The 12,548-nt window shown below is 48.2% G+C and overlaps 1 protein-coding gene across 6 annotated transcripts in view; it reads left to right on the forward strand.

Moving 5' to 3' along the window:
- Positions 1–12,138, forward strand: part of PSD3 (pleckstrin and Sec7 domain containing 3) — a 107,464-nt gene extending 95,326 nt beyond the window's left edge. For 4 of the 6 annotated variants that reach the window (XM_032206702.1, XM_032206707.1, XM_032206703.1 and 1 more), the window contains one exon: positions 2,367–12,138. In XM_032206702.1, coding sequence (XP_032062593.1) covers positions 2,367–2,579 — 213 coding nt within the window. In that variant the 3' untranslated portion in view covers positions 2,580–12,138. The remainder of the gene's footprint in view (positions 1–2,366) is intronic. The other 2 variants (XR_004254382.1, XM_032206704.1) reach the window with 2 other exon arrangements.
- The last annotated feature ends 410 nt before the right edge of the window (positions 12,139–12,548 follow it).

The raw sequence follows: 12,548 nt of genomic DNA on the forward strand, positions 1-12,548 counted from the left end.
GGGCCAGACCAATACATCCCTGAGCACAGCAAAAAGGACCTGTTAGTTCCAAAGGAAGCAGCATAGTCCCATTAGGGAGGAAGAAGCCAGATTTCTTTTTCAGTAGGCTCTTGTAATCTCTTTTCATTCAACCATTTGAGTTCCCTTCGTTCTTATTCCTGATGTAATACAAGCAATGGCATTTCCTTGTGAGGGGAGGTGAACAAGGAGTTGCCTGGTTCTTGTTTAGGGATGTGTCCTTGATCACTTTTCCTTGCTGGTGCTTTTGCTTGTAAAAAACAAGCAAAGAATGCTACCTCTTTGTTTGTTGTCTGAAAAAATGCTACTCCAGGTTATGATTGCTCAGGATGGCAAAGTTATGAGCGAGAGATGTTTCGAGCACTGTCAGTCAGAGGTGAAGCCAGGAATTTGATGGATGGCTGTCTCATCTCATCTTCATTACATACATTCAGTCTTCAGAAATGCGTACAGTACATACATTGTCTTCAAATTGAAAAAGCTTCAGAACATTTTTAATTTCCGTGTCTTATTTTCTTGACAGAATTTTCCAGATTGCTTTCTTTTAGGGAAAAATTTCCACCAAATTGAGTACGTAGCTGCAAATGTCAGATCATTAAAAGAGCAAGTTTGCAGCTGAAATCAATTGAGAAACTTTCAGATGCATTGCTTAGTTGAGACATCATGAGCCCACAGAGCCCAAGGTAAAATGGCCACTGACAGAAGTGCAGGGAGGAAACTGGTCCTGGATTTCTGTTCTTAATGCTAGGTCTTGTGACCCAAGTGGTGTTTTTACTGGACCAACAAATAAAATTCCATATGGCAGTAATGTTCTCCTCTCCCTTGATGAGTGTTATGCTGATACCAGGGTTAGAGCACTGTCCTGGCTTCTTTTTTTCGCAGAGGTGTACCGTTCATTGTGTGATGAATCATTCATCAGCCCAGTGCATTGTCAGATTTCTGCCTTCTGTTTCTCCATTTCCTTTCATATTGAATGACACATCTTACCTGCTAAATGCCTTTGTCTCTGGAGCTCCAGATACGGAATTGATAAGGATGCTTTTTGTTTATTTTTTAGGTGTATTCTTTTATGATCCTCCTCTATGTGGTTTTGTTTATTCAAAGGACTTTTTGGAAACACAGTCACATAATCTCCTTTTTTTTCTTTTATATTCCACTCTTCAAAGCAGTTATAAAGCTTTTAGCTTTTTTTTTTTTTTCCTGTAAATATGTATTATTACCTGGTATTTTTTATTTTATTACAAATTGGACGAATTTTCGCTAAGCACTTTTTGCTTAGTCAGGAACATAACAGTTTGGCAGCTGTTTTCAGTGGAAATATTTATACTTTCTTTTCGCCTGCCCCTATCCCACTGAGATCCCCTTCATTACAATGCCTGCATTATGTCTTTAGTGGTTATGTCACAGTCAGGTTATTGAACAAATGCCAAGGGGTGGGTTGCTCTGTTCCCAACAGCTCCTGCCCCAGGTAATGGTTTTGAGGCCCTGCGGTGCTCCTTTGTTAATCCAGCTTCAATTTGTTGTTTGCTGAGATGTTCTGTGCGGAAAGGTGTTACCGTGACACAGTAGAGCAAAATCTTCCCATTGGAAGGGGAAAGCTCCACTCCAGAGAAGGAACTGGAGCAAGCAGGAATGGGGCATGGTAAAGCGAAGAAAATAAAAGTGTCTGGACAGAGAGCACCCTTCATCGTTCATCATTAGCTGTCCTGTCAGGGGAATGAATATTCCCTGCTGCTCTCATATCCCTCTCATCTGCTTCTCCCTCTCCAAGCATCGTCTCAAGGGCTCAGTGGTGGCTGAGCTGGAACAGTTTTAGATTAAAAGGACCCTGCTTTGGTTTCTACCCCTTAGGCTGAATTCAGAAAAGCAGGACCCGCTGATGGGAGTGGAGGGTTGCAGCGGGGAGATGTAGCCAGCCAGAGCACGATTCTTGTTGTCCCTTAGTCCATTTTGCTGCCCATTAACTCCATGCTTTCTTCAGGCACGTAATGCCTCAATGTATGTGAGCATAGGAGGTGACTCAGCATGGCTAAGGTCAGCAAGCTCTTGGTGTTGTTACTCAGAAATCACCAGGCACTCCGCTAGGCGAGAGCCACCATTCAGCAGAGCACTGGGACTTGTATGCTGCAGAACTGAGTGCCTTAAATTGCACAGCATCCCTAGGCACAGCCTGCCTGAAATCCTTTTTGCACAGTGTAGTTTACATTAGCCACCATTGTTCTCATCCGTATTAGACTCCCAGCTTTCAAGGCCAGCTGAAACCATTATGTTACCTAGACAGCCTCTCAAAAATGCTTCTGCAGAATTTCTCCTAGACTGATTCGGGCCTTTCTTTTTTCACTTCCCAGAAAAGTCGCTACGAGATCTACATTGGCCTCCTGAAAGAAGGGGTGAAGGAGCTGCTGAGCGGAGGTGAGAACGACGCGCCAGGATTGAAGAAATCCCACTCAAGTCCGTCGCTCAACCAGGAGTCTCCAGTCAGTGCCAAGGTGAAGCGCAATGTCTCGGAGAGGAAGGACTACAGGCCAGAAACACCCAGCATTAAGCAGAAGGTCACTTAGGGCGGAAGTGATAGCTAGGGGAACAGCCATGCAGCAAAGTACCGGTGGTCAAAATTTTTCCATTTAATAACCTGTCATTCACAAAATTAAGTGCATCTGCCTGAATGGGGTGTTAGTGACATTTTCTATTGTATATTTTGCTGTTTCTGTGCAGATTGTGGGAGATGTCTTTGCTCCTGCTTTGCTTTGTTAATTTATCATTTAGCAATTGAAGCATCGGGACTTTTTTGTGTTCTGTTTTTAAAGGAGCTGGGGGAGGGGTAGAGCGCTGTGACGTGTATTCTGTCTCTTCCCCGTTTATCTCCTCCCATCGGCACGTGGCTTTCATCTCTCAAGTCACTTGTCACTTTATTTACGTGGTGGGTGGGAAAAGTAACTGGACAAATGCTGCAGTGTTGTGAATGTGAGCTGTAGCTGTGAGAAATTTTGTGCAAACGGGCAGCTGCAGAGGGCTGGACAGAGTCTAGGGTGCTGGGAACATTGGTTTCCTGACAGCGCAGAGTGTGTTGGTACTGGCAATTAGCAGTGGGTGCTACGGTAAATAGTCGCTGTTGCTTATTGTTCCTACGTTGACCCTGGACCCACAAAGGCAAAGGAATGCAACCTGGAAATCTCTGGCAATGCTGGGATGACAGCATTGGAATCGTTGGTTTGCTTCTTTCCAAGCAAAGAGCCTTCTCCTGAGGTAGCAGGCTGGGGGTATCCAAACCTGTCGTGTCTCTGTGGTCAGGGAGATGAGGAGTTACCCGGCTGGGATGAACCTGGGTTGCAGCGGTGGCTGCTGAGGATGTCAGCCACTGGCATTGCGTTTAAAGACAAAGGGCCTCTGTGTAGTTTTTAACTATACACTCTTCACTTAGCTGCTATATAGAGCCTTATGATACATTGTCCCCCGATGCTCCCCTTCCCAGGAGTTCCCGTGTTGGTGTGTGCAGATGTATGCAATTTCTCTGATAGTGACAGTGCACTTTGCCTTTTCCCTCCAGAAAGGGATTCTCCTCAGCTATTTGTTTTCCTGCTTTAGTTCATATAGAGGTGGAAGAGGCTGGTGCAGACTGGAGGATGGTACAGATGTGTGGTTGCTCAGGGCCAGGGTTTGATGCCCTCCTGGCTCCTCCATGCCTGGAGGCCAGCACAGGGCTGCCTCAGCTTTGGCAGATCCTGTCCTCCACCTGCGGGGAGCCAGCCTGCCCTGCAGCTCCAGCGTATCCCACTTCAGGCTTTCAGAGGGAGGCAGAGGCCAGGGAGAGGCCACCATGGGCAGAGCTTTCCATACCTCAAAGCCGTGCTTGGTCCGCAGATCCTGGAGGTCTTTGGCAGTCACAGGGGTCAGGGGAGCACCAAGATGACGCAGAGATTTGTTTTTCTGTTTCCCAGCCCCTCTCGACTTGGGGCAGCTTGGTACTGCAGAGAACACAGGCTCACCTGGTACTTTACACGCTCAGTTTTAATCTCTGATTTGATACTGGCCTGCTGTGTGAGCTCGGACAGGTCTCTCTCTCTTTGCCTCACCCACCCATCCCCTTTGCAGAGTAGTTGAACCATTCTGGCTTTTCTCACAAAGCACCTTGAGAGGTAATGTTCAGGGCCAGCTGAGAAATGTTTGTTGCTGTTGTTTTTGTTGGGCCTGGTGCAGGGTAGCCATCCAGATAGATGTAATTCGTAATGTATAGCGAAATGCCCAGATCAATGCAAGGACTGTTCAGAAATGTGCTGGAATTTCCAGCATGAACGGTGTAGGGCCACACATCAAAAAAGAAATTACCATCTGATGGGATTTGTGCTCTGCCAGACTTCCCAAAGGGTCCAAGCCAATTAGCCCAGCTTGTAGAACTGCCAGTTCAGTGGGCAGAAAAGGGGGCAATCAAAGAGAGGGGGACCCTAACAGGCACCACATGACCTGCCTCCCCCACTGAGGACCACCATGCAGCATCTCTCCCGATGTTGTGCTCGCCGTGGGCTGCAACAAAGGATGTCATGCACTCAGATGCCAGGAGGTGCTGAAGCGAATCGATCCTTGCAGTTGCAGCAGAATTGGATGGGACTGACTCCGTGTGTGATGGTGGGGCACACACATTTGGCATCTGCCCCTTGGAGCGGCTGCTCCATGCTGGGAGTCAGGAGGCCAGCACCTAGCCCTAAAAACTGCAGAGATCTGAGCAGAAACTGTCGGTGCTTACTGAACGCTGCGGCTTTAGAAGTTGCGTGTGGTTTTGGTGGAGCAAGCCTTCAGTCCTCCTGCTGCTGAAGGAGAGAGAGGCCTTCTTGTACCGGGGCGTGCTGCACTGGGAGACTCCGTGCAGACAGGTGCACAGCAGTGCTTATCGGAGGGGGTTGTGTGAATTAATCGTGTGTGGTAGGTAAACAGCTCGTGGAGGGGAAACAGAGCCAGGAGATCCCTGCAGCTGTTCATCGTACTCTGGTGGTTTTAAACAAACAATCAGAAGAGAGAGAGGTTATACTAAGAGGGAAAAAAGACATATGGGGAATGCTGAGTGCGTGTTTGAGAAGAAAACTTGTCCAGTCTCAGATAATGGCATTTCACAGAAAGCATGCAGCAGAAACAGGGAAAAAAAAAAAAAAAAGGTGCAGATGTGTAAATGGACCTTGCTTGGATGTCAGGGTGGGGTTGTCTGGGGGAGCTTTTCAGAGGCATCCTGGAACACACCCAGCAAACCTCTTGTGATACTGAGTGCAGCGCTTTAAAAGGCAAAGAGGTGACATTTAACTTTTTTCTCAGCTTTTAAAATGCTCTGCTGCTGTACACTAGAGTTAAATTGCTGAACTCAAAAAAAAAAAAAAAAAAAAAAAATCCTGTGAAATGCATTTCCCAGCTTTGACACAGAAACTGGTTAATTCCTTTTCAAAGTCACTGCAGAGGAGATGATTTGAAATAACAGGAAAAGTCAAAAAGTAAGCTGCGAAAATGATTTTTTTCAGTTTTTGTTATTTATTCTCCATAACCAGGTGTACTTGCAAATGGATTGGGGTATAATTTTTAAGTCTCATCTGTGCTTAGCAAATGCAATTTTTCACTGCATTTTTTAGCAATTAAACATTTGTTGAACTTGGAGCAGTCTCGGTGAGACTGTTGAGGCGTGCAGATTAGTTTACTGAGAATTTGTCAGGTTCTGCTCAAGTTTTAATTAATGTCATTTTGCTCCATTGCTTTACAAATTCTAGGCGTCCCAGCCACCCATGTGAATATGCACATTTCAGAGGCCAAGAGAAAAAGGAGATCCTGTCGTGAATGCCTAAGCCTCCTGGACTCCCTTAGGAACAGGATCATCTGCTGAGCAGTACTGTCATTTGCTTTTTTTTTTTTCCCTTCCCCCCCCTGATGCTATTGTAAAGGGTGGGTGCAGATTCTCCAGGGGTGTGAGCAGTGCATCTTGTTGGGTGGCACCACGGAGAGTCTGGCCAGATGGCTTTGCATGGTACCTGGTGCCCTGCCTTTTCTTTGCTGAATGTTTGCCTTTATTAGAGATCGGTGTTTGGCCTCAGTGACTCAGGAGCCCCCCGTTGCAGCATGTAAGGATCCTCTGCTGATTTCCAGCCCTCCCCTGGACCCCTGCATGCCTGGCTGTCCCCACTGTGCACCCAACCTCAGTATCACCTGAGCAGCCTGTGGCTTCCTGGGGGTGCTGAATGTTAGCAGGAGGTACCTGAGGCTTGTTTTGTGCCCCCGTTCAGCCTGGGCAGAGCTGTGTCAGGATGCTCAGTGATAAGATCTTGCAGTGCCCGCTCGCTCAGCTGCAGCTGGCAGGCCACTGCAAGCGTGCGTCCGAGCATGCAGCCCCCAAGCCAGCCCTTTGCGTTGGTGCTGCCGGGGAGGTATTGCCCTCCCTTGTCCTCCTCCCTGCTGCAGCCTGCCACCTGGAAGCCGCCGCTCGGGCAGAAGCTCTGCCCCCACGTCTTGAGAGGGGGGAAGCGAGGAGGGGATGCTGACTGATTGCTCACCCTCCGTGTTGGACTCCTCTCCCGGCTGAAGGAGGAGGGTCTGGACGTGACAGCAGAGAGGGGAGGGAGAAGCACAGAGATGCCTTCCCTCCCTCCGCTCAGCAACCAAAGCAGGTGAGAAAACTCTCCCAACGCCAAAGCCGCGCTCTCCTTCGTAAGCCGGCAGGATGCTGGGATTTTTGTTCAGCAGCATCGTGGAAGAAAATCTCTGGGCTGGCTTTGTGTTTGGATGCGTCTTGCAGATAAATCACGCATGGACCAGTGAACATGGGTGCAGCTTTTTAATCCAGTATTTATGTTGTGTCTTTAATTGATGTAGAGAGATAAGTCAGCCAGCAGGGTGATTAATGTAGCGGAGCTGTAGGGGAACGCTGTTCATCTGCGACTCCGACTCAGACACTTTTTCATCTATAGCCAGCCACTTGTAAATGGTTACCAGAAGCTTTCTAAGGGCTGTAACAGCTCATCCCTTAAGTGCTTTCTCTTTGATCCTGCCTGCTCCCAGGGTGCAGCCTGTCCAAGTTTAGGGGCTCCTCTGGAGCACGGTGTGCAGCAGTTTGAGCTCTCTGACCTCCAGAGGCCCCTTGTGACCTGGACTGATGGGTGACTTTTCACAGCTCCAGTGCCTTCCCGTAATAGGCCGGTTGTTCTTCTGCCTTGAAACCATCAGGCTTTTTTGTCTCACCTGAGTGGGGCTGGGTTCCCACTTGGTTAGAGCATCTCTTTGGTGAGGGGGTTGTTGCAGCAGTGGGGAACGTCAGGGGTGGCAGGATGATCACTGCATTTCTGGAGGCATTGCACTACAGTGCTCTTCTTGAAAGATGGAAGGCTCTTCTCTGCAGACAGCTTACAGCTTACCCATGTCTGCATTCTCCATCCCTAAATCAATTTTGGCCTTATCACAGTTAGTCTGACAGCTCCTCCTCCTTTTCTGTCAAGCTGCTCCTGTCTGTCATCTTAGCACCTCAGCTGCTTCTGTGTAACAGGTCTCTTTCCTTCCATGCTTGCAGAAATCCAGAAAATTTGACTGTCCCATCTTGCCTTGAGAAAACCTGCTCCGAGGCAGTACCGTGTTGAATGGATAACCTTTTGAACAGCTTTCTCGTTCTGCTCGTTTGTAGCCTGTATTTCCAGCCACAGTTATAGCTGGGAAGTGCGAGACAGAGTTTCAGACTTCTGTGATCCTTGTGTGTTACGCTGCATGGATGCAAGGTCCCCCTCCCACACTCAGACCAGACACTTGTGACATTCCGAGTCTCCTTTCCAAAAATCTCAGCGGCAGAGGCAGCCTGTGCTGTGCTGTGGGGAAACTTTGACACGCTGTTTTGCAAGGATTTGGGTGGTTTCCAAATCAGGTCATACATTCTGTAACCTTTCAGGGAGCTGTGTAAAAAAAAAAAAAAAAAAAGAAAAGAAAAAAAAAAAAAGATGCCATTTTCAATCAGTGCCCCCCAAGCACAGAGAGATGGTATCCAGAAACACCATCTGCTTTTGCAGAGGCATAGGCAATATGAACACCTTGTCTCCAGCAGTCTTACAGGTTGCTGCTTGTTTGGATTTGACCCAGTGTGGCTCTCCCCCAGCCCTGGGGTGTCGTGTCTGCTCTGAGGGGACAACTCTTCAGTCCACGTTTCACCACTCTCCCCAGAGCACGACTGGAGCTCCTCAGCTTGTGTCCTGGTGTCAGCTGCCTAGGCTGCCGAGAGGGGCAAGCCAAAGGAGCTGTCTCAGAAATTTCTTTGAAAGAGCTGGTTGCCAGCTTGTGCTTCATGGAGGGTATTTTTAGTGCATGCTCACGCAGTATGCCTGGCCTCTCCTCTCCTCTCTCTCTCTCTGATCTCTCCCAGCAGCATAAGTGTAGTATAGTGAACTGCTTTACTTGGAGTTCCTGAGCGTTTGCTCCAGCAAGAAGAGGCTTTGTCAGCCTCCAGAGAAGTTATGTTCCCCAGGCTGAGCACCAGTGCATGGGGCCATCTCCCATGCGGCCAGCGATACCATAAGAAGACACTCGGAAAGCCAGTGCCACCCTCTGTGTCTGGCCACCTCCTGGGACCTTGGCAGTAGTGCTCTCCATCATTGCCCTCAGTGCTGGGGGAAGTGAGAAATGCCAGCTTCCTTCTCCACGTATGCCCTGCTGCTTAGGGAGCTGGCCCCAGTCTGTGTCGCCAGCTGCTTCTCTCCCTTGCGACTGCAGCGCCCTCATCCAGGGGTGTCACGGCCTCAGTGTGAAGAGGCTGGTTTAAATTAAAGCAAGGAGGAGAGGTGGTCCTGGGGAGCTGTGTCTGGAGGCCTTCTGTTGGCAACACCCAGCTGAGCAGTGGAAGGAGGCCAGCTCTCAACCCTGCCTGAGCTGGAGGTACCTTGCTCGTTTGTTTTGTGAGCTGCACTGAGGCTTCGGGTTAATTATTTATGAGAGCACTTCCTTAACAAGCGCAAGCAACAGCTTTCCCAAAGGCTGCACTATTGACCTGGCTTTGCTGCCGTGGTCAAAAGGAGCAAATATAGGTCAGCCCGCAGAGCTTCTGCCACCCCCCTTTGAGCAGTGAAGTATTCTGCAAAAGTTATAAATTTTTAAACAGTGAGGGACCTACCATGGCATCTGCTGTTACGTCTGTGCCAGGAATCAGCTGAGGTACAGGCCTGAGGTACTGAGGAGAAGTACATCACTTAGTGCATGTGCTGAAAGTGCTGCAGATTACAAGGGCATGACTTTCCTCTGACATCAACCTTAGCAAATAGCAGCCGCTCTGCGGCGACGGTCCTGCGTGCAATTCACCTGAACTAGACCAACACAGCAAGGGGGCTGTGGCTCGAGCAGGCACGGCAGGTTTCAGCTCTGCCTTGTGCCATGTGGCAGCTAGCCAGCTGCTATGCAGAGGTGTTGGACTGAAGGCCCCCGGCTCCCCAGAGCCTCTTGCTGGGAACGGAGCGATCTGTGGTACCCAGTCTGTCACTTCACCAGGCAAAAGCTATTGATGGTGGAAGTCTGAAGCCACTCAGACACTTGTGAAAACCTCATGCTCAGTGCTGTTGAGCCCTGAAAAACCGTAGGATGAGAACAGGGGTGGGTCTTTTTTTTGTGTTGTTGTTGTTTCTTGTTTTGTGTGTACATATTCATGACAACTATGTCCTCTTATTTGAGGCTAGGATTAAACCTTGGCTAAAAGAACAGAGTTTTTTGGCAGTTTGAAAACTTTAAAATCAATACTCTCTGCGTGAGGTACAATCTGAGGCTTACAGTACTTGGTGAACGTGTTTAAGTGATGCCTATAGATGTGTGTACGTGTTTCATAGGTATAGTATGGCTTCTGTGGCTCAGCACTCCAAAGCCTGCTATTCTTTTCTGAAGCTTATTTTTGTCAAAGCTCTTAAAACAGCTGCGAACTTTGTTAGGATGCTTGTTGTTCTAGTTGTTCTGAAATTAGGTTAAACAGTCATCAGAGCTTTTGCAGATTTAGGGTATCCCTTGAGCTGCCTTGATCTCCGTGTGTTGTCCACCGGGGGCTGCCTGTTGTTGTGCGTGTTGAAAGCAAAGGCACATGCCTGAGAGTCTAAGCGAGGATCGCTGGGTGCTGTTTTCTGCTAGCTCCACGCTGGGCTGTCTCCCTGGTGGTGTCAGCTGATGCCTGCACCACGAGCATCCACGCCTGATTCTTCTGAAAATCACACTCTGGGGATCCAATATACAGCTTTACTTCTGAAAATGTTGACCTCGCTCTGTGAAAATTTCAGCAAGGGGACATCATGTCCAAAAGTGTCCGAGCAGGACAGGTGCCTGTGATGTCTCCTGCAGATACAGCCGTACAGCAGTAGTGAGGGTTTCTTTCTGCAACTGTACAGATTTCCAGAAGAATGTTGGGCTCATCAGAGGGGAAAAGAAGAGCAGCAGGACGGATATCTCTCTAGGGCATCTTGTTTGCCTCCTAGAGGTCTCCCTTGTGAGGTTTAAGCAACCTTTTAACAAGTTGGTGCGCTAGGTAAAGGGATGAGGAAGCCCAGTGGGTTTTCCCATTATGCTCTGTCTAGTTGGTGCAACAGCAGCACTATCTGCATTATCCCAGGAAAGGGGGAGCAAGGCCTAAGGATGGATTCTTACCTGGAGTCATAAAATGTGTAAGGTGCAGGTAACTTGATGCACTTGGGCAACCTCAGTGAAGTGGCTCTGACCATGGCTAGAGTGATCACATCTTGGAGGACTGAGAGGCAAGTGGAGTTTAGCTCAGGGTGAGATGAAGAGGGACATCCCCGTCACCTTGCTTTGGGTCAGTTGTGGTCTTGTAATCCTTTTTCAGGCTCTGAGCTTCTCCCTTGGGTTACCTGCCTCCCGTGGTGACACAGTGGGCAGGTGAGGGTCAGCACTGTTGCGTTCAGAGTTGCAGTTAGGGACTGGCACTTGCCCTCCGCCTGAGATGATGCAGTGTTGTGTTCCCTTAGGTTGAGAGGGAGCACTGAATTTTCAGTTACCGTGGTGTGGTGCCCCTATGGGAATAGTAGCCCCTGGCAGCAGCAGTGCAAAAAACATTTTGCACATGCGTGTACACGCACCCTGTGGATCTCTTCTGTGCAGACTTAACCTTACTGGGCCCAACAGCAGTCCTTGCAAGACTTTTCCTCTGGGCAGCCTCCTGTCCCTTTTGCCAAGCGTAGGAGCCTTCTTCCTAATAACCTTGAACGCGGTTTATTCTCATCACCGACTCACTGGAGTGTTTTCCATGCAACACACTAGAGACGCAGTCCCGGTCTCACTGCTTTGTGGTAACTTCTTGGTCTGCTCTCAAGCAGCTTTGAGGTAATCACTAAATCTTTTCCAGCAGCATGAAATTTGCTGCTCTGACTCTTTGGTGTGGTAATTGTCTCGTGTCTGAGGCTGTCCTACCACCAGGGCACTCCTTCCTGTCCCTGGGTGCATGCATGGTCAGAAAAGCATATTGCTTCTCGGTGGTTAGAGTCAGAGCTGTGCCGACTTAAATCAAACCCTGGTTCATGGGAGGTGTTTCCACGTGCTGCTGATGTCCATAAGGACTCAAACAAATACTTGCTTACACAGAGATGCTTTCCTGAAGCAGAGTTGTCACTCTTTTCTACAGGTACCACAGGATGCCCTCCCTTATTCTGCTTCATGTAACTGGTACTAGAATGATCATTTCCTGATAAATGAAGGCACTTAATCAGTCCTCTTCCCCTTGGAAGAAGGACTTTTGGGGATATTGTTATATCATTTAAAATAATATTTTGGAATTTAAGTTTACATTGCTTTATTTTTCACTTGAGGTGACTGTATATAAATATTTTCCTCTATTTTATCATTGCTGATAAAGTAAGCCTACGGTATACAGACAAATAATTTGCCTTTGATGTATTGAAACTGTGAGATATAAAGTAGACTTCTCTCTTGTGTCCATGTTCCTGACTATTACTCTGTTCCTCTGTGTTTTTATAAGTTGGAATAAATGTTGCTTACGGGCAACAGAGAGCCTGCAAGCTTCCCAATAATTTTTATGTAATTGAACTCAAGCAACCCTAGTGAAGGATCTCACATATGTATAATGATATATGTATATGTACAAACTTTAGAAAGAAATAAACCAAATGTATTTCATCTCCTGCAGTTGAATGTTTTTTTATTGGAGCCCTCGCTGTTATTTCTTGTGCATAAGAGCATGAAGGTGGCGCTACCAGCTCACAGCAGCCTCTGGCGGGTCTGCAGCCCTGCTGAGGGAAGATAGGACCCACTAGCTGGCACAACGCTTTCCCCAGTGCACGTTGCTGACCTCTGGCAGTCAGCAGTATCAAAGTTTCCTGAGCTGGAGAGTGCAGGTACTGTGTACCTTGCAGAAACACAGCCTGGACCAGAGTACCTCTTCCAGGGTGGAAACCAGTGTGGCCCAACACAAATGTACAGTAAAAGCTCCTTATTCATCACAGGAAGCTTATTTATCACATGAAGGAGGCGTGTGGTTTGGGCATGCACACTAGTCCTACATGAGGGCAGCTGGAGCTCCCCTCTCC

Source organism: Aythya fuligula, chromosome Z, assembly GCF_009819795.1.
Source record: "Aythya fuligula isolate bAytFul2 chromosome Z, bAytFul2.pri, whole genome shotgun sequence".
Lineage (NCBI taxonomy): Eukaryota > Metazoa > Chordata > Aves > Anseriformes > Anatidae > Aythya > Aythya fuligula.